The sequence below is a fragment of the Botryllus schlosseri genome, chromosome 5 (genome assembly GCF_051294905.1).
Source record: "Botryllus schlosseri isolate E-star chromosome 5, Bs_hap1, whole genome shotgun sequence".
In the NCBI taxonomy this organism is placed as follows: Eukaryota; Metazoa; Chordata; class Ascidiacea; order Stolidobranchia; family Styelidae; genus Botryllus; species Botryllus schlosseri.
In genome coordinates this window covers 8,028,515-8,054,377 of record NC_137240.1, presented here as the reverse complement: position 1 = coordinate 8,054,377, position 25,863 = coordinate 8,028,515, and the positions used below count along the sequence as shown (strand labels likewise).

General features: G+C 39.4%; 3 protein-coding genes across 10 annotated transcripts in view; 1 reads left to right on the top strand and 2 right to left on the bottom strand.

The window, feature by feature from the left end:
• The window catches only part of LOC145438909 (3-galactosyl-N-acetylglucosaminide 4-alpha-L-fucosyltransferase FUT3-like), a 33,324-nt gene extending 23,344 nt beyond the window's left edge, over positions 1-9,980 (bottom strand). Inside the window, exon 1 of the mRNA XM_080316302.1 lies at positions 5,503-9,980. The gene's annotated coding sequence lies outside the window, so the exon portion shown is untranslated. The remainder of the gene's footprint in view (positions 1-5,502) is intronic.
• The window catches only part of LOC145438903 (radial spoke head 10 homolog B-like), a 260,639-nt gene that overhangs the window by 133,730 nt on the left and 101,046 nt on the right, over positions 1-25,863 (top strand). The window lies entirely within an intron of this gene.
• LOC145438872 (3-galactosyl-N-acetylglucosaminide 4-alpha-L-fucosyltransferase FUT3-like) lies at positions 10,231-25,596 on the bottom strand. 8 transcript variants are annotated; one of them, XM_080316247.1, is made up of 7 exons: positions 25,189-25,596; positions 23,585-23,651; positions 17,989-18,090; positions 17,708-17,794; positions 15,806-15,922; positions 13,582-14,097; positions 10,231-12,340 (listed from the first exon to the last, which is right to left on the bottom strand). In XM_080316247.1, the coding sequence occupies exons 1-7, from the start codon at positions 25,280-25,282 to the stop codon at positions 12,082-12,084; spliced, it is 1,242 nt and encodes a 413-aa protein (XP_080172373.1). In that variant the 5' UTR covers positions 25,283-25,596; the 3' UTR covers positions 10,231-12,081. The 8 variants fall into 8 exon arrangements, with proteins under 8 accessions (XP_080172373.1, XP_080172377.1, XP_080172372.1 ...); XM_080316250.1 differs by having other exon boundaries at positions 10,234-12,340; positions 17,708-17,778; positions 25,189-25,288; XM_080316245.1 differs by having other exon boundaries at positions 10,236-12,340; positions 17,708-17,778; positions 23,511-23,651.

Genomic DNA, 25,863 nt, shown 5'->3' with positions numbered 1-25,863 from the left:
CCCTAATATATATACAACCCGACAGTAGTAGATAATAGTATATTGGTTTGGTATAGCCTCTGTTACGCTGCCAAGTCTCGCTGGTTTACACCGTCCTAGTTTAACGATGTGTGTTTGAAATATCGCCGTCCGAAACGAGTTGCAGGCTGCTTTTGAACACTTCCATACAAAACTTGCACCATTGCGACGCACGGCCATAGCAAACCATGAAATCTATATTGCGACACCACGTAGAAAAACACGTTCCATCATCATCATCATCATCATTGGTTTATTACAATTTTTATCAGTTCAATACACCACAAAAATGCGATACAACGAAAAGATAGGAAGGTGTCGAAGCGACTTGGAGTAGTCTATGGAATCAGACACCCACCTTGGCCTAGGCCAGACCTGGGCAAAGTGCGGCCCGCGAAGCTATTCTGAGCGGCCTGCGAAAGGTTGCTTGGAATTCAAAACATAAAACTTGCTTTTTGAATGACTAAAACCATAGACTGCGTATCAAATGAACAGGAAATTCGTTTACTTTGAATCCTGTTCAGTGTTCATTAATATGCCACGATTACGCTGCCTAGTACATGTCATGCGTGATCCAGATTCATAATTAAGGCAATGTGCCAAAGTATGAGTAGCAATTGAAGTCACAATAAAACACTATTTCCATATAGTTTAGTTCAAACCTTCCATGTTGACATTGTCACATTACGCATTATACGGTATTTGTTTCAATTTGTGACGTGATACATGTTTTCAAATCCCTGATTTGTAAAACAAGTCAATCAGTGCTCGCGATTACTATATGACTCATCATATCTATCACCCATAAAGGATTAACGGGCATGACAAAAAAAAAGAAAGCCGAAAACTGAAATTCAGATAAGGTTTTAGGTTTAAAATTTAGAGCACTAAATATTCGCACACTGGAGTTAGGGGTAAATCCATCCTTTCGGTTTTTGCCGATCATGACGCTGAGATTAAGGATTTTAATTAAAGTCGTTCTTATGATAAAAGCACGAAACACTCGGTCAAGGGAGGGTGAAGTTCAGAAAAACTGCAAGCTTCGCTCAACAAAGAAGCAATTTAACCTGCATACTGCTCAGAGGCAGCGGTCAAGCTTTGCAATACTGCATATGGGCCTACATTTCAGTGCAGTGGTTCTCGAGCTGGGAGACGCGAAAGCATCAGAAGGGTGGGACGAAGCCGAAGTTTATTGAAAAAGTTTTTCGCGTCCCGGGCGATATACCCCCACTTTATAGTTATTGCTCTGTGTATTGTCCGACTACGATATTTCACAATTCTCTCATCAACAGCTATAATCTTCCATGCCACCAAACTATCCGTTGGGATTGCTAGCATTCTGGTTGCACTTTTTACTATTTTGTAGTATTATGATAAGTGGGCGCGAAATTGTTCACTATCATAAAGAGACGCGTGCCTAAAAAGTCTGAGAAACAGAGTTTTAGAGTCTTAATAGAAGAACGTGGACAGGGGTTTAACGAGAGCTAAAATGTATCATGTTTAACATTGTTTGGAATCATGACAGCTAATAGATATACTTTTTTAATTACCGTCACTTTCTCGTTACCTAATATCAACACATTCACTGAGCAGCATTTATTAACAATGTAATTTAGAAATAAAATTAAAATACGCTGGAGAATATAGCTGAATTTATTCACTCGGCCCGCCAACGTATTTATTTTTCTCATTTGGCCCGCGGAGGAAAATAATTGCCCACCCCTGGCCTAGGCGGTGTAAAGAGGAGGCACACTGGGGCGGTTCAAAAATAACTTTTTCTTCTGGATTCCAGCCAGTCACGCATTAAATTGTCAGGTTACCGTCAAAAACGCTGCTCACCAAATTTGGTTCAATTTCTATCAAGTATAAGGCTCCACAGATCCAATTAAAATTTTTAATTTATAACGAAAAATTAAAAAAAAACTTTCAAATTTTTCTGTCGACCCCACGAAATTGTTGAGCTGTTTTCAAAGACGATGCAAAACAAATTTGAGTAAATTCCAACTAATAGAAGCGGAGTTATTGGAGTTTTTCGTTGATAATTCTCGGATCATCTCAGATCGGCCCAGACAGCTCAACAATGGATTACCACGTCACGTGGCTTTAGAGTGAATATTTTCAATCTGTGGTTGGATAAAACCAAAATCCTATATGTTTACTTCCAGGCAAACTAAAATGAACAGTGAAAAACCAGAAGCGAAACTATTTTCTCACCCTTATCAGCCAACCGTGTCACACGCTCAGAAAGGGTAATATGAGGCTTTGAGAATGCTCCTCAATTTATTCTTTACTCGGTGTGCACTAGTCCAGGTGCAGGGATCTTGAACCTTTGTTGACTCTACTTTAGGACAGTGCTTCCCAACCTTTTTCAGTTCACGGCCCACTTTATCCTAATTTCATTGCGCGATCCACTAGACGCCCTTTCGCGACTAACGTACCATTTCTCGCGGGCAAAAGTTTTTGTTGTCAGTGCGTTGCAGTTATCTGGTCGAGCCTAGGGTGAATATTTTCCCAAATTCATGATGGCATTCTGTCAATGATATTGGCATTCGCATATACTACTACGAATCTTTTGCGACAGCGATATTTGGAGACAACCAATTGGGCGCCTCTAGTCAATGGACAATTCGGCATATATCTACGGACAATTTCGATCCTTTTCGGCAGAGGTTCTCTCATCGTCTGTCTTTTTGGCAGCACATTTTACGGAGTCGCATCTTGGCCGAAACTTCATATATTTTGGTATGTCGTGGCGCTGTAATGGCCGACACCGAAAGGCATATTTCTATAAATTATTCGTTATATTTTATTAGGGAAATGGATACCCCTATTAAAACCAAGACATTTAACGATGTCAGATCGCGCACGGGGCGGAGAAAATGCGAAAGAAGTGCAATAATTCGCCAAACAAATACTTCATCAGTTATGTTGATTCATGAGATAATTATAGCCCCTCTTCCAGCTCGATGCATCAATTGGGGGTTGAGGTGCGGCAGTGAAGGTCATGCATGTGACAGATGATTACAGACGTGAGAGGCTTATCTAGGCTCCTCGCCTTCAGATCTCCTTAAGCCAGACCTGGGCAAAGTGTGGACCGCGAAGCTATTATGTGGGGCCCGCGAAAGGTTGCTTGGAATTCAAAACATAAAACCTGCTTTTTGAATGACTAAAGCCATAGACTGTATCAAATGAACAGGAAATTAGTTGACTTTGAAGCCTGCTCATTAATATGCCACGATTACGATGCCATCGTATCATGGCATGCGTAATCCAGATTCAAAATAAAGGCAATGTGGCAAAGTATGAGTAGCAATTGAAGTCACAAGAAATCACTATTTCCAAATATAGTTAGGTTCAAAGCTTCCTTGTTGACATTGTCACATTACGCATTATACTGTATGTGTTTCAATTTGTGTCGTGATATGTTTCCAAATCCCTTATTCGTAAAACAACACAATCAGTACTCGCGAATACTATATGACTCAGCCATCAAACTATCTGTTGGGATTGCTAGCATTCTGGTTGCACTTTATTAATATTTTGTGATATCAGCATAAATGGGCGCGAAATTATTCACTATAATGAAAGAAGGCGTGCCTAAAAAAGTTTCAGAAGCACTGTTTTAGAGTCTTAATAGAAGAACGTGGATAGGGGTTTAAAGAGAGCTAAATGCATCATGTTTAACATTGTTTCGAATCATGACAGCTATAATAGATATTTTTTAATCAACCGCCACTTTCTCATTATCTAATATCAACACATTCACTGAGCAGCATTTATTAACAATGTAATCTAGAAATAAAATTAAAATACGCTGGAGAATATAGCTAAATTTTTTTACTCGGCCCGCCAACGTACTTATTTTTCTCATTTGGCCCACGGAGGAAAATATTTGCCCATCCCTACCGTAAGCGGTGCTTTAAAAAGGCCCGGAAGTGGACCGTGCTCTAAGTCGTCAGATGCAGAATCATAATAAGAATAGCGGCCTGGTGTAAATGACCATTGTAATAGAAAAAGACCATGAATACCACAAAAAAAATCAGCAATTCGTCTATATTACGTCGAATATAAATGGGGTCATGAGTAGCTTGCGTTGCGGAAACTGTTTGCTAATTATAACAATTTAATTTGGAGGAGGATAATGTGCAATGTGCATTTACTCTTCTAATCTTGAGAATATAAATTGTTTGGAATATTTGGAGAATTGAATACGAATGTGTAACATTTAGAACGTCTTCGCGGCCCACTGCATGATGGGTCGCGACCCACCGGTGGAGAAGGACTGTTTGAAGAGTTATGCATACCCCTGAATTCGCCCAAATTACTGTATTTAACTTCAAATATTTCACTTGGTAGGAAGTAAATTGTAGCTTTTTCACTTTTATATTGCGCTTAAATAAATATTTGACTACGAAAACCCTCATTTCGTCCTCAGTTATTCAATCCATATTAACATGACTCGATGCGAGATCCTTGTTTGTCAAAATAAAAACAGTTTGTCAAGCTTAAAAATTGTGCTTTTGCTCAACGGAAATATGTTTTCTTCTGTACCAATTGGTCATTCTACCAAGATGAAAGAGGAGTATTAAGTTATCAAATTTTTCCTTGAATAGCTCAACCACAATACTAATATGCGTCTTGTCTATTTTTGACTTGTAAATGGACAATTTTCTGCTGAACCAACAAAGTGCACGGGTACACCTAGTATCCCTATCGAACGAGAAGCTTTGAAGTGGTATTTTTGACGGACCTCAGATTCGAATACAGATGACAGATTCCAATTACATACTTAGAAATGAGTTCACTGAATGTAATTCCTTCTAGAATCTAGAATGTAGTAAATAAAAAATTTTGGAAGATTAGAAAGCACCCAACTATACAAACATTATGGTCTCCATATGGAAGACATTGATCAAAAATAAGCACTAAAGTTCACTTGCTATTTTTTCAGTCGTTTCGATATATTTCCTGATCATCTAGGTCAGTGGTTCTCAACCGGGGGTCTGGCATTTTCAGGGGGTCCGCGAAACCTCCAAAATGGTTGGCAACCTTATTTGTATATATTTCTTTTAATTAGAGAAATCACGAGGCAGTTTCTTTATAATACAACGGAGCCGTTCTTTCATCCAGCCTATACAGCGAAAATATGATATTTTGTCAAAATAGCCCCATGGATTATCTTCAAAACCAGAGCCAATCGAAAAAAAAAACGAAGGTCATATTCGGAATCAGTGCCCTTCAGAGCCACAAACCACTCTTATCTTGTCTGCTCAAAAATATGTGTTGACCAGTGTCTTGCATCTTCACATACTGAGCTGATAATTTCTTCAACCTTACACAATAAGTCACGATATTTTACATTCAAATTAAAACTTTTCTAATTGATTTCACGAACCGTGATGCTATAACCTACGACAACGACACGAATGCTAAAACTACCACAATTACAGCGTAAATCATACCAACTCTGGTTGATTTACTTACGTTGGTGTTTTGGTGCCGTGAAATTTCGACATCTAGGGATCCAGGCCAAATCCTTTTCTGCCGACTTATAGCATCGCCAACTTTCGCTCTAAAATATTTATCAAGACACCAACGACACAGATTGGTAAGCGATGAGAAGCCATCTTCAACCACTTGTGCTAGAATTCTATAGTCGATATCTGTCGTGTTTGAACTTCCCCACTCCTGGCAAAATTATAACCGTGATTCGGTATCCGTCTGATCTCGCAACATGATAAATAATAATCACACGTTCAGACGCATAACCGCTTTATACTCTTCACTCTGGCCTATCAATCCTCACGGCTAATCCGTATCCAGTATACGCCGTCACGTATTCTAGGAATAAGTTATGATAGTCAAGACAAGCGACTGCAATACCCTAAAAGCTTACTTCCTGGAATTTTGAACTATGAAATACACATTCTGATGGAAAATACATTTGTTTGCATAACAACAAAATCAGATAAGACTCACTTCACTTTATCAACTTCCTTGACAACCCGCCCCTGTAATCATAACCCGCCTATTCATCTTATTGTTGTATTTGTTGTTGTTGTTTCGGTATTTATGGTGTTTTGACTATGCGCGGTCGACTACAACCCTCAGCATGGACTGAGGCATTTGGCAGCATATTCTCCGTCACACAAAACCAAAGGAGAGCAGCCGTGAGACAATTCTATTTTCGACTGTGACGTCACAATCTACCCAATGCCAAACTTTACACCAAATGATTTCTCGACCCCAACGATTTTCATTCTAGCGATATCCCACGCTACCACGCTACCATGGTGTATAAGGGGATGGATATGTCAGTAGATTCAAGTGTTGAGTAAAGAATTCCGAAATAAAGATTGATGTCCCTTCAAGCAGGGTCATATGAGAATGAGATGAATCGAACATAAAATTCTGCCATAATAAATAACGCGTCTCGTGGCTGAACAATGGACAATGGACATAGATAGATATGCCTATTGTCTAAAATCCAGTTAATAACGGTGTTGCGTTGTGAGCTACCACTCCAAGTATGACACGAGTAACGGCACAGAACAGGTCGGTTATGGTTTATATCAGCAGCTGTTGGTTTTTAACGCTTCGATGCTGAACTCATCATGTTTTATTTGATGAGAACAAAATTTCAAATCTGTTTCCGGTGTATATTGGCTACTCCTCGCTTAGCCCCAGCGTTCAAACTGCGTTTAACTGAGCATAACCAAACATCAATAATGATCATTTAAGTATGTATGTGTCAGCACTAAATTATATGCTCCAATGCACAATGTAGTGTCTCGATGCACGCGTTCAGTTTAGAGTGTATTATGTTAATATTTCAAACTATATGGAGAGTACTGATTACACTGATCTACAAATTTCGAGAAAAAAGTTGCGCCAAAAATTTTATTGATTGACTTAGATAGATTGATAGATAGATAGATATATAGACGGACGGACGAACGGACGGCTTTCGTTGGTGACATCACGGTTAGCATAAAACAGCAACAGATCAAATATTGGTATTAAAATCATCTATCATGAAACCTGGGTTGTTGCAGTACAGAATGAGTGAGTTTTCGGTGAACTTGAATCCAGTGGTTCTCTATCTTCTTTCGATCAGGACCTCTTTTCGACCAATAAATTTATACGTGGATGCAACTATTTTTAGTCGGTAGCAGTTATCATCTTATACACCACTCTTCACTTAAAGATTGTGATTAGTAGCTCCGTACCTAATTGAGTTCCCTACGTTATATATCTTTATACATCTGTCCTGCAGACTTAATCGGTCAATGCGTTTTGTGATAGCACACCGCTCTTTCGTAAAACGTAAAATTTTGTTGTTATATTATGTAGAAGATAATTGTTCACTCCGGTACATGACCTAAATATGTGGCCTTTTAAGCTTGTTTTGAAACATTAGAAGAAACAGGATGTCTGCTTTCCCAAAGAAAAAGTGGCTTATCATGATAAGTTGAAAGAATTTATCAGCATTAATTCACGCCTGTACTTATGCTAATTCTTATTCTCCAGTTTTCATATTCTGTTACGTTTTATCGGAATCGAGAAAAGCTGTTTCCGAACGCTTTTTTTTCCTTTTGGTTTATTGCCATGGTATGAAGGGCTTCTTTTGCATTGTCTATTATAGACTACCAGATGAATAGAGACTGCGTACTAACAGCTCAACACGAACCTGAAGTGAATGTTACTTCACAATAGAAATAAATATGCATCGGTTCTAGAGCAGTCGATCCGTCTCAACATAGGACATTTTGTGGCCTACACCAAATACCATGTGTTCTATGCTGGAAGAGAACCAGAGTTGAGCATTGGTTAATTTCTAGTGGTGTTTTTATATGGTTTCGAGGCTTTTTCCTGGTGTTTTGCAGGATTAAATGCCAGTTCTAAATAAAAACAGCTTACATTTTTGGTGGTTTTTGATTTTCCCTAATATTTTACTATGCACTAAAGTTGGTTGAAGGGATTGGCGTTGCTACCCAAGTAGCACAAGTAACGCCTTACACTTCTACTCAATTACGAGTAGAAATAATAATTTCCAAGACATCTGAAAACTATTTCAAGTATAAGACGAAATGAAAGGTCCGAGAAAATCAGTAAATATCTAAGTATATTTGGTTGGTGGGCGGGTGGTCGCATACATTCAACAGTTAGTCGGAGGTGGCTACATACGGAATTGCAAGATGCATCGTTGTAGCTAACGCAAAATGACTATGATGACACCACTCATGGGTAGAATCTTTGAAAAATATATTCGGTTACCATGATTCAGAGGCTATTTCACGCGTTTCTTATGACAATTTAACTCATGATATTGGTGGAATAATATCCGTGAACTACTTTCTACTTTAGAAAAACCTAATTGCAAATGTAATTAGCTTATCCAGAATACTGTTCAGGTAGATGTTGAAGCGGCTGTAAAACGTTACCACTTCAGTAAGTGCTGGATGTAGCCCAAATCTACTTTAGTACCTCGAAAAAGTAGAGATATTCAACAAATATAATATTTCAAAAACGTGATGTGATAGAGCAGAAATAACTTCATATTCGTATTCAGCGCCCCAAATTAGGTATAATTTATCCAAAGAAGTCCTGGCGCAAAAATCGTGTAGACCAGTGTTATTGCTGATTAGCTTACATTCGGCATTGCGGTCGCTCTTACAATCATACTACTTCATCGAAAATATATTTACTATACGTGGATAATTCGTTACGCAATGACGAGCAAAGCTAATACATTTGATGTAAATGAGCTGTTAAGTTTGAAAACCCGACGTTTCCGCTATCAATAACCTGATATAATATCGCACTATTTGTTATGTTCGTGCATTTTACGTTGGTATCGTTTGTCTATTATTTGTCTAGGATTAGTAATTACCGCCAATCATTATTTCCTCGTGTGTCGTGCTTGTATTTATACCCTTGCGTTCTGTTGTCTATTTATTTCGTTTACCTGCACTCTGGATCGTGTCGCCTGTAATACCGTTATTCTGCTGATAATATACTGATTTCATACTGAAACCGGGTCGTATGAGTTATTGTTCAAACAAGATCAAAAACATAACAATATTCCTTGTTCACAAATGTTCAGTTCAAGTCATATAGTCATCGATTTCGCCTTCCGACACATGCCACCTCGTTTGTCGCCTGTCCTTCAATATTATCTTGTTTTACTTTTCTTTCACGCCTCCTTTTCACTTCGCATAGGCCAGGAGGTGTCTGTCTGATCTCGAAGACTACTCCAAGTCGTTTCGACACCACCTTCATATCTTTCATGTATTGCAGTCTTACGGTGTATTGAAATGATGAAATTGTTAGCAATAAATGGAATTGAATTGAAAATTGCGTCGAATTTTTTTCGAATGTAATCGATTACGAGAAAATGTTGTAATTGTCGTATTCGATTACGATTACTAATCGCGATTATTCCGTTTTTGCTCCCCACTACAATTAAATAGTGCCTATACAAGCACTCTCATACACTACAATCCGAAAGCCAGCAACATCAAAATTGAAAGGCCAAATATCACTCGCACGACCGCACCACATCTGCAGAACACTAACCATAAACAAACAATAAAGTTATCATTCCTCAACTAAAACCCTAAGACCGCCGTTCCACATCATCTTTACTGTTAAAGTCACAAAGTTCTATCCCATCTCCATAACAGCGAACCGGGCGAGACGAAAGCTCCACCCCATCACACGCGCGCTCACATCTGTTCCGCCAGTGAAACAGTCTCCATACGAAATGACGCTCGGAGCGAAACTATTTTAAGGACATAGCACTACGAACGAAACCATGTCCAATAAACATTGTATCACTTCTCGGCCACCCCTACACAATTTCGCCTGTGATTGATTATGCTTTCCTCACCGAGAGGCAACTATAATGTAGTAGGAAAATCGAGCGCACGGTCGTAGAAGCTAAGCACCATAACCCCAAATATACATACATAGGCTACATGCGAAATGACGCTATCCGTTAGGTATTCAAACTTCTCCTCGCATCGATACACAGGTGTTTCTTCAGTCGGTTCAGGTACCCATGTCCACGACCGCAGCAAAATTCAAATCCATCTTTACTTTTACATTACAAAAATCTTCGTAATTGCAGTCATATAACGTGAAGAGAGCGTATAGAAAGAGAAAGCGAAGAAAGTTTTTAGCGTGCTCGCCATTGTATAAAAAACGATAGAAAGTAAAAGTGAAGAAATATTTAGCGTGCTTGGCACTGTAAAAGACCTCCTGATGTAGATGTTCCAGATATTCTAGGATATAACCAACAACCTTAACTTCGAAGGTAGGTATAGGTAGTTATTAGGGCGGGTAATGGGGCTTTGCTACTCGGCTTTTAGCCCCAGGACGATATCTGGCGATAATGACTACAGTACTAATGGTTTACAATTTTTTTTTATATCTCTTCCACTTTAAATCGCGCATTCGATGACTGTACTCGAAGGTGGTGTAGGTAAATACGGCAAAACTCACTAGGTGTCGCGCTTGAATTGCATGACTGGATTTATTATTATCGATTCGTCTACAGCACTGAACCAGTGCAAAACCGGTATAGGTCCCTGGTCCGTGTTGATTTTAACGGTGATACCGAGATCTGCGACATGATTTGGTATCAAGTATCTTGATGAAGTCATCACACACTATTCCAAGTTTCACGGTTGTCACTTAATGACTTTAGCAAGTAATTTCGTTCCCGAAGTCAGTGACTGCGAGAAAACACATCAACATGCATGCATTGAAAAGGGACGCGGAGCATTTACAAATTGACAATCAACATTTCAACGAGCGCGCCATCCATGTAGAGCCGCTACCCCACAAGACGAATGCCATCCCGCCGAGAAAAATTATTTGCCAGTGAAGAAATATACCAATTTGAAATCGTGTGCATCTATTAGTTTGGTACGTTTGGGCGATTTCGATATCGTTTGCCATAGCAGGTTACGAAATAACATCATGTTCATGTAACGAAGCTATTATACCAACGGGCCCGCCCGAATATATTTAATTATCATTTACGAGCCCTACATTTTCCAAGGCAACATTTCACTCAGCTCCGCCGGTAAATCTGATGACGTGCATTCCATGGCGCTGCATTTGGCGTCAGCCTTCTCATAGCCTGAACACATCAAGATATATAAAATTTCTGCAAACAACACTCGGCAAATGACAAAATCGTCACGATTTCTACAATCTTTCGACATCTGACGATATAGTCAGGCATTTTAATTCCTCATTGCAAAATTTTGCTCCAGCGTAAAACTCGATTCGCACACACACACACACACACACGGCAACTCACGACATCATTAAGCGCGGAATGTGTGGATGCATGGTGTGCTAGCAGAAAGGTCAGTTTCGAACCATGCTTCTACTTTAACGAAGTACTCAAGTACTTTCTTCTACTTGCAGTACTTACTGTTGAGTAGGGGTATCTTGTTTTGTTCCGATAATAGATACATAGGATGTAGGGCGTAGGCCTATCGCAACAAAACCCCGTAACTATCTGCACTGGCCGTAGATATGTCCATTTACAGGTTTTGACTGTCTACGATAACGTTTTATGACTGCTTTTCAAAGTTTCTTACTTACTGGATTATTTTTCAAAGACAGCAAATTCTACTTCTACTTGAAGTTAATTCTGGGTGATTCGAAAACCAACAATTTTAGCCCTGTACTTGAGTACTGGAATCTGCGTCACTACTCCTACTTCCACTTGAGTAGACTTTTAATTACTTATTCCGCCTATGTGTGATATAGTTAGCGATGAACCGTCATCTGATATCATGTAGGCCTATCTTGCTCACAAGCAACGTTTTATAAAAGTCGAAGTTCACATAAACAAGAATATTTCTTGGGCGAGCGGCATCTCTGGAAAATACCTTTTTCACATACTTGAACTCGATCAAGAAGATTCAATGTGCACAAGTACGCGCCTAAAAAGATGCAGGTCGTACCTCATTTCGTCGACGCTACGCATATGATTCCATAGATCTCATAAATATATCAGATATAATGAACCGAAATATTTCCCTAATTAGCAAAAACGTTGCCACTGCTGTCCAGTTTTAAGTCGGTCTGAATGCATTCTGGATTCTCCTTCCGTGTATACCATTCGGTGATGTTTCCGGCAAATTTCCTCTGCGGTTTACTTGAAATGTACGTTTTGCTGCGATCCAGCAGATGAAGAGGTACTGTGTAAGCATCATCAACGTGAACACCGTGCAGAAAGCGGCAGAGGCGACAAAGGAAGGTTTCTTCTCTGTAGTTGGATGGTTGCAATGTCGTCCATCTGAATATAGGTATGTAATGATGATATGTGGAGGTTGAAGGTGAAAAAGATGCTATCATCATTCCGCCAAAATTCACAACAGCACGTCTATCCACGAGACCATTATTTATTATTATAATCAAGTTCTGAAGTAAATTTCCCATAGCCTTGCATCTATAACGTCAAAGGTTCATTTTCGCGTTCACTCCGAACCTTCCAAAAAGGTTCGCGTTCCGTTCACACGAACTTAAACCTTTCAGGGGTTCGCACCATCCCTACTAACCACTTCGACACGGGTAAGCAAAAGCTTATTCTTGTGAATCGCGTTCACGCAAAGTAGCAGAAACTACCCGTTGTAACCACTAGGGTTGCATTTAAAGCAAACATGTTTAAAACAAGGCCATTGTTTAAAACATGTTTTTCATTGGTTTTTTTAAGCCATGACGTCACGAATATTCAATTGTGACGTTATAGTGGATTGTCATTGACAATTGAAAATATAGGGTAAATATAGCTCCTTTGACGAAATATGTGTAGTATTGCTGTTGAAACCGACATTTTGTAGGTTCCAACCATCCCTATACGTCGGCTATATCAGGTGGTAATTGTCCGTAGGCTCACACAACATGTTTTTGGAAAGTATTTACATAATTATGGCATAATTCTACAACTTAAAAAAAACACAATTTTTTAAAGACGTTTGTCTTAAATGCAACCCTATAGTAACCACAATATCCAGCTTTGTATGTTACACATAGTGATGAGTAACAATTTAATTAAATTGAATTCGAATATTTTTTCAAAAAGAAGTTGACCTGCAAAGTACGTGTTAGCAATACATCACATGACACTATGTTTTGACACTGGCTACTATGACACTCGCAGTTTCGATTGCGGTGATTTCGATCTCACTATTTTAAACGCGAGCTATTTTAAAGTATATGCGGTCAGTTTTGTCGATGTGTTAGCGACGCACGTTGGCTAGTCAGGTCGAAAATGTGGCAGGGACAAACGTATTTCTACAATGACATCATGACGTAGATTCCTTGTGACGCAACCAGCAGAGATGACGCAGTGCTGTTCACATTAAAATATTGAAGTCATCTTTGCCCACTTTCGATGATCCCGACGCACTGCAGGATGCTGTTTCACTGCCGGGTATATTGTGTGTGTGACGCCCGCAAACCGGGACTTTTGATCAAGTTGAATGTTAATTCACACGTAGTCAGGAAACTAGTGACTACAATGGTAATGATACATACCGAAAATATCCGAGATATGATTCGTCGTTTTTATCCAAATAGAGAAGATATTTATACAAATCGTCGACGCTTTCGTAATCTTCGGCAAATATGAAACCACTTTCCGGCATGAAACGCAAGTAATCTTCCTTTCTAGCGCCCCACACGACGGGCACCGTCCCAGCTCGAATGGGGCGGAAAAACTTCTCCGTAATATAGTCCTTGCAATGGTACGAATTTTCGAACGAGAAATAAAACTTGTGCTGCGACACCAGACGCACAATCGGGTCAGGCTGATCATCAGTGGTCCGCGGTATCGGGCGGCTGTCCGGGAAACACTCCCCGATAGTCGTGATATTCATGCCAGCTTGTATTAACAAATTAAGGTATTCTAGACGGAGCTTGCTACCAGTCAACATATCGCAATTTGAGATAGCTGCCATCGCCAAATCCGTCTTTAGTCTCAGAGACGCGCGGGGATCGGGGAGTCTAATATTTCTGATGTCGGCGTACGGCATGCGGATGTCTGAGTTGTCCCTGTGAGAAACATGGATGACTTTAGAGCAGAGGCGGTCACCTTTGCTACTCGGGTCCAAGTATAAGTAAGGATTTCCAAGATATGTCGAAAATATTTCCAGTAGAAGTCTCAGGAAAAGTACTTGGTAATATTTTCAGTCGATTTGGTTGAGGGTCGCATACTTTTAGCGGTATCGAAGGTTACTACTTTCGCAGTTTCGAGATATATGTTCGCGCCCAACGGAAAGTCACTAATGACACTTTACAAATAGATGCAATTTGGAGCGATTCTGTCCTTGAAAAATACGTTCATCAAAATGTATCAATAAAATCCACATTGGGTATGTGCTCGAGTAAGGATTTCCTATGACTGCAACTCGAACATCGTAAATGCGATAAGAGGTAGCCATGAAAAAAGACAGAATTGACTGACTTTAAATCTACTCATGTAAGTAAGTAGTTTTGAAAACAGTCTTAATTCGTTCGCATGGACTGTCAAAAGCTGCAAATTGAGCTATGCGGAAGGTACAGAGAGCTTGATTCGTATTGATGCATCCGAGGAGGTATCAATTTTCGACAGAATAAGCATTCTTCCGCATTACGGAATGCAAATTATAGTATTAATACGAGAATGCGATACTAACCCTTTGTTTACTAGCAGACCCCGTTTTAGAGAATATCATGGCATAGCGCCCTCACCCATATTATAAGGCCCCAAGTTTAGGCGAAGAGCAATACGGAAAAGTTGTATCGGATACGGTTTCAACACTTTGCGCGATTAGTATACGGTGATAACAAATATTGTGTATCGTGAAATTTATATTTAGTGTAGCTTTATTTTCGGAAAATATAGGCATTTACTACACTTGCTTTTTTGCTTCAACATGTATGCTCTGCAGACAAAAGAACAGAAAGTAATTAGAATTCAAAATATGATACTCCGAATTAAAAGTGAAATACAAATACCACTTCTAAAAAGCGGAAAATATATTTCATGTCTTTGGTCCATAAAGCTTCAAAGGTGATCTGCTAAAACAGGTGTAACGTTAAAAAAGCCACATTTTCCAGATTAGCAGGACACGCCATGGGCTTCTAGATTACGACATGATAGGTAATTGCTAGATTGCGAAACGATACTTTCAAACATTATGGTGGGCCATATAATTTTTAATATGGGCGACAATGCGGTGTGAGCGGAACCAGGCAATCCGGTACCTAAATTATATTCACCGATGCTTCCATGAAAACATATTTGTCACTCTATAACTACTGTGCGCGAAGCGCAACAAAATTTCTGGGCTTTACTTGACTTATATGAATGTTAAATGTTGGTACTGCGTGAAAACAGCCCCGAAATTCCTCAGGCTATCTTTCGCATTGGGGATTAAACTACTTTTACTTGATAAACTGAAAATAGCGAAAAGTAAGTAAGTAGATCACAAAATATTACCAAGTAGAAGTGGAAGTAGATAAAATCAGATCTACTTGAGTACGTACCAGAAGTAGAGGAAAACTACTTGAGTACTTCCAAAAAGTAGAAGTACTTCGTTACTGACCACCTCTGGTATTTCCTCCCTATTGTTTCTCAAAATCGCCCACTGGGGGACGATATTGTCTATGTTGGGTGGGAACCACTGGTCTAGCGACTGTGGAAAACTGGCTGCACACTTCTTCCTTTCAGCTAATTTCAATTCATCCTAATTCTTTCAATCAGCAATACGGTAATCACCTGTGTGTCATTGTCATATTGAATCCAATATCGTCAGCTATTGGTAGAAATTCGTTTATCACCATTCCCGGTGGAGGTTCCGCTGTTCGCCATATCCAGTACTGGTTCGGATTCCGTCTGTAATGAAAATGTCGTTGAGTCGCGCTTATGAAATTATTTTCATTCCAAGCAGCTCCGTTGACAAGTTGATTATCATATACAATGTATACCATCACATTATATTTATTTTACTTTAGTCACAACCATGTTAGACCAGCATTTCGGCAAAAGAAGCGATTGGTGCAGTTAGCTGAACACCATGTTCACGACACTAACAGGAGTGGGGTCGAACAATGGTTCTGATCATCTTCTACGGGTCCGAGGTATCTGGGCTTATGATCGCCAGCCTCAATGCGATTGCCAGAGGTGGTCAAAGTAGTCAAGAAAGCTACTCAAGTAGAAGTAGAAGTACTTTTTCAACAAGGCACCGAAAACTACTTGAAGTAGAAGTAGAATTGACTGACTTTAAATCTACTCAAGTAAGTAAGTAGTTTTGAAAACAGTCTTAATTCGTTCGCATGGACCGTCAAAAGCTGCAAATTGAGTTATGCCGAAGGTGCGAAGAGCTTGATTTATATTCACGAATCCCAGGAGGTATCAATTTCCGACAGAATAAGCATTCTTTCGTATCATGGGATGCCAATTATAGTATTGATATGAAAATGCGATACTAACCCATTGTTTACTAGAGGACGTCGTTTTAGATAATATCATGGCATGGCGCCCGGCCCCATATTATAAGGCCCCAACTTTAGGCGAAGAGCAATACGTAGAAGTTGTATCGGACACGGTTTCATTACTTTGCGCGATTAGTATGCGTTAATAAAAAATATTGTGAATCGTAAAAGTTATATTTGGTGTAGCATTATTTTCGGAAAATAGAAGCGTTACTACATTTGCTTTTATGCTTTCACATGTATGTTCTGCAGACGAAAGAACTGAAAGTAATTATAACTAGAAGATTATACTCGCAATTGAAAGTGAAATACAAATAACACTTCTAAAAAGCGGAAAATATATTTCATGTCTTTATTCGTCCATAAAGCTTCGAAGGTGATCTGCTAAAACAGGTGTAACGTTCCAAAAGGCTGGATTTTCCAGATTAGCAAGGCACGTAATGGGCTGCTAGATTACGATATGATAGGTAATTGCTAGATTGCAAAAGGGTATAGTGTCAAACGGAATGTGGTGGGCCATATTTACTGTGATGAAATATTTGATATGCGCGACAATGCGGTGTGAGCGGAACCAAGCAATCCAGTACTCAAATTATATTCACTGATACTTTCATGAAAACATATTTGTCTCTCCATAACTACTGTGCGCGAAGCGAAACAAAAATTCTTGGCTTTACTTGACTTTTATGAATAATAAATGTTGGTACTTCGTGAAAGCAGCCCCGAAATTCCTCAGGCTATCTTTCGGATTGGGGGATTGAACTACTTCTACTTGACAAACTGAAAATAGCGAAAAGTAAGTAAGTAGATCACAAAATATTACGAAGTAGAAGTAGAAGTACATAAAATCAAATCTACTTGTGTAAGTACCAGAAGTAGAGGAAAACTACTTGAGTACTTCCGAAAAGTAGAAGTACTTCGTTACCGACCACCTCTGGCGATTGCAGTGTCTTGAAAAGCCTGGAACCGACGGTGGGCCGTGCGTAAAGCGACATCACCAACGAATGTGAAAGAATGCATCGCGGAAGAGAGATTAAGAGAAAACATATACGAAAAATTGAGTATATTGATGTGTTGCTAATAGATATAAGTATATGAGTAAGGCCTTACTGACCTCATCAACCGATTAGTTACTTAAATCCTTATCATATGCCGGAGTATAACATTGAGCAAGAAAACACATTACTTTTTCGGCATCATACTCGGTTTCGTATAGCCAAACAAGAATATTACTGCCTCTGTCATGTTGTCTTCAATCTGAAAAAATAATTTGCTATATGTCAAATTAAAAAAGGATCTGCATATCAACACTATTTATGAATGGAATGAATGACCAGTAGGCTATTTATTGCGAATTTTCTCATTGGATTTTAAAGGAATGATGCTACTGGGTGACTAAAATTTCATGACTCATAATACGTGGCTTCGGTTCTTCTGCAACCCTAGCCCAAAGCCTAGTTGACTTACCAATGACAGGTCATCTCTAACCTCGCAGTATCCGCAATTTCGGTCAAGGTCAATCGAGAAGCATAGGTCTTTCTGATTTTCTGGGTGCCAGAACAAGATTGTCTGAGAGAGAAATAGTTTAGTACTATATTATTATATTATATTCTTTATTCACAGTAAAACTGGTAAATACACACATAATCCGGGGAGCAACCTGCCCCCAAAGGAAAATGGCGAGATTGGAGTAAATTTTTAAAATTACAGTAATACATTCAAATTGTTATTCCTATGCAATACATGGAGAAGTCAGATTACAGAATTGCAGCAGATGAAGAATTGGCTAGGGTTACAGAGCAGAGGTAGAGATGATTGAAAATGAAGAATCGAAATTACAGAAATTATGATGTGATTCACAAGTGTAATTTTAGTCCAGTGGTGCATTCAAGGCCTTCCGAAGAATGTGCACAGTGCCCAATAATGTGATCTTTCGGATCATGTCGAATCGAACGTTGCCCGGAATTAGTTGGATATGTCTCATGAGTTTTTTGCTTACGACCCCTGTAGCGCCAATGACAATCGGTACAATGTTTATTTTGCATCGCCACATTTTCTCACATTCAATTTTGAGCTCTGCGTATTTGGAGTGTTTTTCTGATTCTTTTTGCAGTATGTTGTGATCAGATGGGACAGCGAGTTCAATGAATAAGCATTCTCTTTTCTTTTTTAGTTTGACGATTATATCCGGGCGGTTGCTCCTGATTTCGTGGCCAGTTATAACTGGTACATCCCACAGAATTTTTACTTGTTCGTTTTCTGTCACTGGTGCTGGGCTGTGTATTATTATTATATTCTTTATTCACAGTAAAACTGGTAAATACTCACATAATCCGGGGAGCAACCTGCCCCCAAAGCAGAATGGCGAGATTGGAGTATTTTTTTTTAATTTCAGTAATACAGTTAAATTGTTATCCCTATGCAATACATGAAGAGGTCAGATTACAGAATTGATCAAGAATTGGCAAGGGTTACAAAGAAGAGGTAGAGATGATTGAAAATGAAGAATCGGAATTACAGAAATTATGCTGTGATTTTATGTAATTTTAGTCGAGTGGTGCATTCAAGGTCTTCCGAAGAATATGCACAGTGCCCAATAACGTGATCTTCTGGATCATCTCGAATCGAACGTTGCCCGGGATCTGTTGGATATGTCTCATGAGTTTTTTGCTTACGACTCCTGTAGCGCCAATGACTATCGGTGCAATGTTTGTTTTGCATCGCCACATTTTCTCACATTCCATTTTGAGCTCTGCGTAATTCGATTATTTTTCTGATTCTTTTTGTAGTATATTTCGATCATCTGGGACAGCCAGTTCAGTGAATAAGCATTCTCTTTTCTTTTTTAGTTTGATAATCATATCCGGGCGGTTGCTACTGATTTCGCGGTCAGTTATAACTGGTACATCCCACAGAATTTTTACTTGGTCGTTTTCTGTCACTGGTGCAGAGGGCTATAATCGTACCAATTTTTTGTCGAAGTGGTGATGTTAAAATGTTTGCATAATTCAAGATGAATGTAGTGACCAATCCTATTGTGTCTCCGTGTGTATTGGTTAGCTGCAAGTGCGCCACAGCCAGACATGAGATGTGCTAGTTTCATTTTTGTTGTTGCACATTTTGCATTTGCCGTCCGTGTTTTGCTTCAGAATTCTTTTGCGATACTATTTTGTAGAGAGAGAGAGAGATATATTTATTGATTTGTCCAACCGTAAAGAAAACATCATTGGCACATGAAACAACAATAAATGAACTTAACGGTATAGGACAGGGTGTGACCGATATGACTCTGGGTAGGGTCAACTAGTCTGATCACACCCTGCATTAACAAATACAGATATCGTGTCATAAATTTGGATGCATTGGTTGGGATCAATCAATTCAGCTCAGCATAGAAATAAAATACTGAAGAAACTAAAAAAATTGGTGTGAGACAAGCGGATCATTGGTAACGGGAGATGAGGTGACTGAATAATTCCTTTTTGAAGGAGTGGTATGGGAGGTCCCGTATTGATGAGGGTATAGCATTCCATATGACAGGACCGGCATAGTCGATCGATTTCTTTGTGAGGTTACTTGTGGGTCGATGAAAATAGATGTTACATTGGGAAGAAAATCTGGTATTATGTGAGTGAACAGTTTGAGCAAGGGCGAAGAAATCATTAAACACAGGAGGCAATTCATTTGAAAAATATTGATGCATAAATTTAGCTACTTCAAATGTAAAAATATCGTCAAATTTTAGAATTTTGTATTTGCGGTAGTACTGGGATAATCTTGTTCGTTGGGGCAAGCCAGCCATCAAACGCATGGCTCGGTTCTGCAGGGTACGAATTTTAGAACAATGTGAAGTACAAGCATTCCCCCATACAATTATGCCATACTGTAGATACGAGTAAAAAAGCGAAAAGTAAATTGTCCTAAGCACAGATCTAGGAACTATGTGCTTGAGTTTTGTCATTACACCTACACATCTAGAAAGCTGTGTTATGGTATGAGCAATATGCGGTTTCCATGACAATTTAGAGTCAATGATGATTCCAAGATATTTTGCTGAGTCACACAGTGAGATACAGTTATTATCTAGATTCACAATAAGGTTATCAGAAGCAGTATTAAAGAGCATCATCACAGTTTTATCGGTATTTAAACTTAGTTTGTTAGCAGCAAGCCATTGAGAGACTTTTGTAAGTTCACTCTGCACAGAACTTTGTAGGTTGCTTATAGTATCGGATGAAAGAAAAAGATGGGTATCATCGGCAAACAGTGTAGTATAAAAGGAGGAACAGTTAATAATATCATTGATGTAGATCAAAAATAGGGTCGGTCCTAAAACTGAGCCCTGAGGCACTCCACACTTTACATCCATTTCTACCGATTTTGACAAACCCAATTTCACAAACTGCTTACGGTTTGCAAGGAAGCGATTGGTCTTGTGCTGCGAAAATGAATCCTTCGCTTGCCGGTTTATTATTATTATTATCACACATCGACAGGGGCGCTTATCGCCTATTCAGGCCTGCTGCGCCACGACAGTACATTTCGTAAAGTTCAATGTCATTGCTTTGGGTCTCGTGGACGTCTTTTTCCTGCGCGCACTCCCATGTTTAATTCTCTCAAATAGTTTAGTATAGCTGAACTTGGTATTTGGCTGGAACGCATTGTCGTGCAATGTGAAGTGCATGCCAAAATAGCTATAGTTGTTCTGAGGAGACATGTTCAGTGAATTAGCTTGGAATCCAACTGTCCTTCATTTGTATTTCGTTTTTCTAATCAACAATTCTAATTGTCCGATTGTATTTTGATTTGATTGGTTAATTTAATTGTTGCGCCATCTGTGATCGCAGTGGTCGGGAACCTTTTTTGTCTGAAGATCCATGTTCGCCCGATATTTTCCATTTTAACTCCCGAAGAGCCATACATGTCAAATCATAAGTGTTACGTCACAATTGCAAATTAGTGACGTCATGGTAGTAATAAATCGAACTCGTTACATGGGATAGGTCGTGGGTGCCATATTTTCTCTGTAAAAACTCGTAGGCTAATAATCATCTTGTGATATTTATCGTAAACAGCTCAGATTTTATAACAACTGATATTAATCTAATATAACTATAGGAATGATTCCAAAAATAAATATTGATCGACTTCCCAATTCGGCGGTAACATTGACGTTGCACTACGCGCCTACATTTAAACCGCAGTACTAGAAAGCTACTTATCGATTTGGACGTTGATAGCGAGCGTTGTTTGTAATTTGGATTTGTAATGGGAATGGTACTTCCAAGGCAGTTCATTTCTCGGCGTAGACCAGGAAGAGTGGAAGACAATGTGTATTTGAAAACTAGATTGTCATATATAGGCGTCCATGTGTCTGCTATTCTCTTGATCAACCAACGCAATGTGCAATGCAAGATTACGTAGCGCGCGATGCCGGGTACATCGAATTCGCGAGGGATATTGGTCGCTGGCTCTACAGCAACTTAAATTTGAGGATTTTGTTAAGGGGTCCGAGCCCTTAACCCTGGATACGCCACTGCCTTGACCTTTCAAATACATGTTTATGTTGCCACGAGAATAATTATTCTGGCCGTTAAGAATATTTACTAACAAGTTGCTGCAATATTAATACAATTAGGTACAAAATTTTAAATAGGTCAAAGATCCATACCTTATACCCAAAAGAGCCGTATATGGCTCGCGAGCCATATGTTCCCAACCACTGGCTTAATTGCCTATATTTTATTCGTTTCTGGTTTCCACCTCCATTCTTCGAGCAAAGGAAGAGCAGTCACTATTGAAAATCTCTCTTACGCATCTTCGTTATTCTTTGATTTGTATTGTTTGTGGAAGCGATTATCGCGGTGTGCCAAGCGACACCGTCACGAAACCAATGGTTTCTGGTTGGAGCCTCGGCTCTGCCTAGTTTCTACGCGTCGGAGGTTGATCTGGTCTCCTCATCGCTGACCTCACATCATATGCAGTGTCGTACGAAAAGCCCAGATGGATCAAGTGAAGTCGAGCTTGGAAAATTGACAGCAAAAGACATTTACGAGGACGCATGGAAGATCGAGAGAACGATTCTGAATGGATGCGTGACTGGAAGTCGTCCGTAAAGCGTACCAAAAGCAAAGAGACCCGCCATGAACATTTTAACATTCGTGATCATGGCGCAATGACCGAATAGGCGATAGGCGCCAATACTGTTCAATAAAACAAACAATTTGTATCGCTTAGTTGTCTTCAAGTGAAATAGAAGACCGATACGCAACGTTTGCCTAAACCTTGGGATTTACGAACCATTGCGCGAAGCACTGAATGTTGACTTATCTTACTGCGCATCAAAATCGATAACAATTATGTCATGAAAACTCGGTTATGCATTATCTTCCTAGCCGCGCGAGGTGAGAATATTTTTCAAAGTTAATAAATGAATTCGATATAAAATATTGTTACTTACATATATTACGGGTCGCCTCTCTACACCGCTGGGCGCATTTGGCAAGGACAGGATTATTAGGCTGTTTGACATATCAATATCGAAGATTTCGACGAACATGCGCCTATCATTTTGTGTCACGTTTCATCGCCCGACGATACATGTGCGCGAGTGCACAGGCGAAGTCGCAGGTTGGACGACACGTTCTTTCAGAATTGCGAATAAAAATGTTTAGTATAATGACGATGATGATGTCCACGAACCGCCATAGTCATATCAACGTTACTAAATGTGTTGGGAATTGCTACGCTAAATGATACTATTAAATATATCTGCGCATCAAAGTATTTACGCATTAAGACATCACACCTGTAATGGGAGAACCACCGACAGTGTAATGCAGGGGTGGCTGATCCGCGTCACGCAGGTCACATGTGAAATTTCAGAGCTCTTACGAATCTACCTCTCAAAAATAGTTAAATAAATTGTAAATTACTATTTATCAACTTATCATAACACAGTAATCACTATTAATCATATATCAACTTGCCTTCCTTTTGCTATTGGCAGCTTTATCTAACGCGACTTCGAATTCTTCTCCGTAGAGAAAATCGTAAGGATTACCCGATATGCTGCCATTGGTATTCGATAAAGCTCCATTTATAGACGCGGTATTGAGGGCAGTTGTAGCCTGTCGAGCGTGCGATTCTTTGAATTTTCTCGTATTTTTGGCGCCCCAGTAAACTGTGCGCTTGTGTATGAAATAACACTGTAATATAGTAAGGGTGGCTAAACCCGCAATAAGACATCTGGGGAGGAGCATTTCGCAATTACTCTGCTTTTTTACACCCTGAAAACGAATAAGAAGGTTAGCTGACTACTTCACTAGTAGCCTATATCTGCTGTCACAAGTCAGAAAATATTAATCTCGGGTGTCCACTTATTCCGGTTCGATCTCAATTCACGCCAAACACGGTATGGCAGTCCTTTGGTGTTTTGAAATGACGTTACTTTTAATTAACTGATACTGACATCCATATTGGATAAAATGACGCCGTTGAGATTAATAAGTACATCATTTATTTACCAGTTCAATGAAAATCAGGTCGGTTCCTATGAGTATATTATTTCGAAGAGTGCTACATGAAATTTCAAAACGAACTTTGCTCTAGTTTTTCCAAAAATATCCGTCTTAAAAGCGCTTTTTGTACAAACTACAAGACCGTAGGCCTATTCAGTCGTAGGCCTACTGTTATCCTGTATACATGTATGTTTTCGAAACTACTATTCACACAGTAGGATACAAACTTAGTTAGCGATCTCTCCACTATCGCTATAATACGAGATCACTTTCCCAGAGGTTTTAGACTCCTGGGACTTTTCGCCAGCAAAATCCAGCAGGCTGCCTACATGTGATTTTAAAATTTAAATAACAGCGGTTGATATAACCTATTATGACGCAAGAAAAAAAAACTCAATCACTATATTCAGCTTTCAATTTGTGCAAAAATGTTAGCACGGGCCCGTTATTTACCGAAAACGGCCATTTTCAATTTATTCTGCTGTGGCACCTGAGGAAGTCCGAAAGTTAAATCTTTTGGGAGTATCAAGCTGCCATCTAAATCTCTAGCACGCTGTAGTTTTCTACTATAGCAATATGAGTAAATTTTTTCATATTCTATATTAATTTGTCTCATTATCTCATTATGGGTAAGGATTTTTACCCTGAAAACTGGACGATCTAACAGTGAGTTCTTATTAAATCGCTGTATAGTGTGCCGACCACCCGACCACCAATAACAACTGATATCCTGCAGTGTTTCGATCTGGCAACTGATATTTCAATTTCCTTCAATTTTTATATGTGCCAAAACTTTCATGATGTGAAGCACATCACCCATATACATCTTAATAATATATTTGTATCATAATTATAATAAAACCCGAAGCTGTTCGAGCTGACACTCTTCAAGGGCAATCGTCAGCATATAGAGAATTTCAAAAACTTGCACCCATAATTCAACAGACTATTATCGTCGTTCTGCTAATGTGATAATAGCGGGACATTGGTTCCTAAATGCCTTAAATCGACGAGATTATTCGCGATTCTGACAAATTCCTTGTAAGAGAAATTTTGGTTCATTGTCCAACAAAGTCTGCTGATTAGAACAGTCTACAATATGATCGATTATGATACATCACGAAGTTAATAAACGTACGTTACTAACCTCCACATACTTCATCGTTTTGTACGTTTCCCCAATAAGCAATGATTTCCCACACTTCAAAAATGCTGCACCCATTACCGGTGTTACTTTTCATTGCACTGAACACTGAAGCGTATCGATTGCACAATGCACACCCCACTTGCCCTTTCAGCAGCCGTACTGATAGAGGGCAGGGCAGTCTGTAGCCGTATATCAAAAATAGATAGTGGACTATCGTGCCTGCGTGATAGCAAGGTTTTATGAGATGGTACACATGCTATAATTTGGAACTCCGCCATCGTGTACGGTAGCCTCCTGCATCATCTGATTTTCTGGTTTGTTCCGTTTCACACTGCACACTGCAGTCACAACACAGCAGGCTCCGCAGCAGTTGCGACTTGCGATAATTATTATAATTCAGAGGCTATGGACTAGAGCCGCGTGATAGTTCGTCATTCATTGTGTGAAAATCTGTCGCAAGAAACCAAATGACATAGGTTTGGGCGACTTTAATGGTGTTTTCCAATGCAAATGCAAGTCAAGCCAGTTCCGTCACCCGTCATCATAACTACGAAACAATATAAACTAACGGCTATAAAGTTAGTATAATAGCATATGTGGTAAGCCAGAGCTCATACGATCTTATAGACCACATGATTGTGTGTGTGGTATGCCATGGACACCAATTTCATTAGG

Bases quoted from the DNA above. Each gene is read 5' to 3' on its own strand.
- LOC145438872 (XM_080316244.1), bottom strand. From the start codon at position 23,783: ATGCTCCTCCCCAGATGTCTTATTGCGGGTTTAGCCACCCTTACTATA. The intron at 15,923-17,707 runs GTAATGTGTTTT...TTTTCATTACAG, and splicing joins CCGAGTATGATGCCGAAAAA to ACGGAATCCGAACCAGTACT. The intron at 12,341-13,581 runs GTATGTATCATT...ACCTATATTCAG, and splicing joins TCATATCTCGGATATTTTCG to ATGGACGACATTGCAACCAT.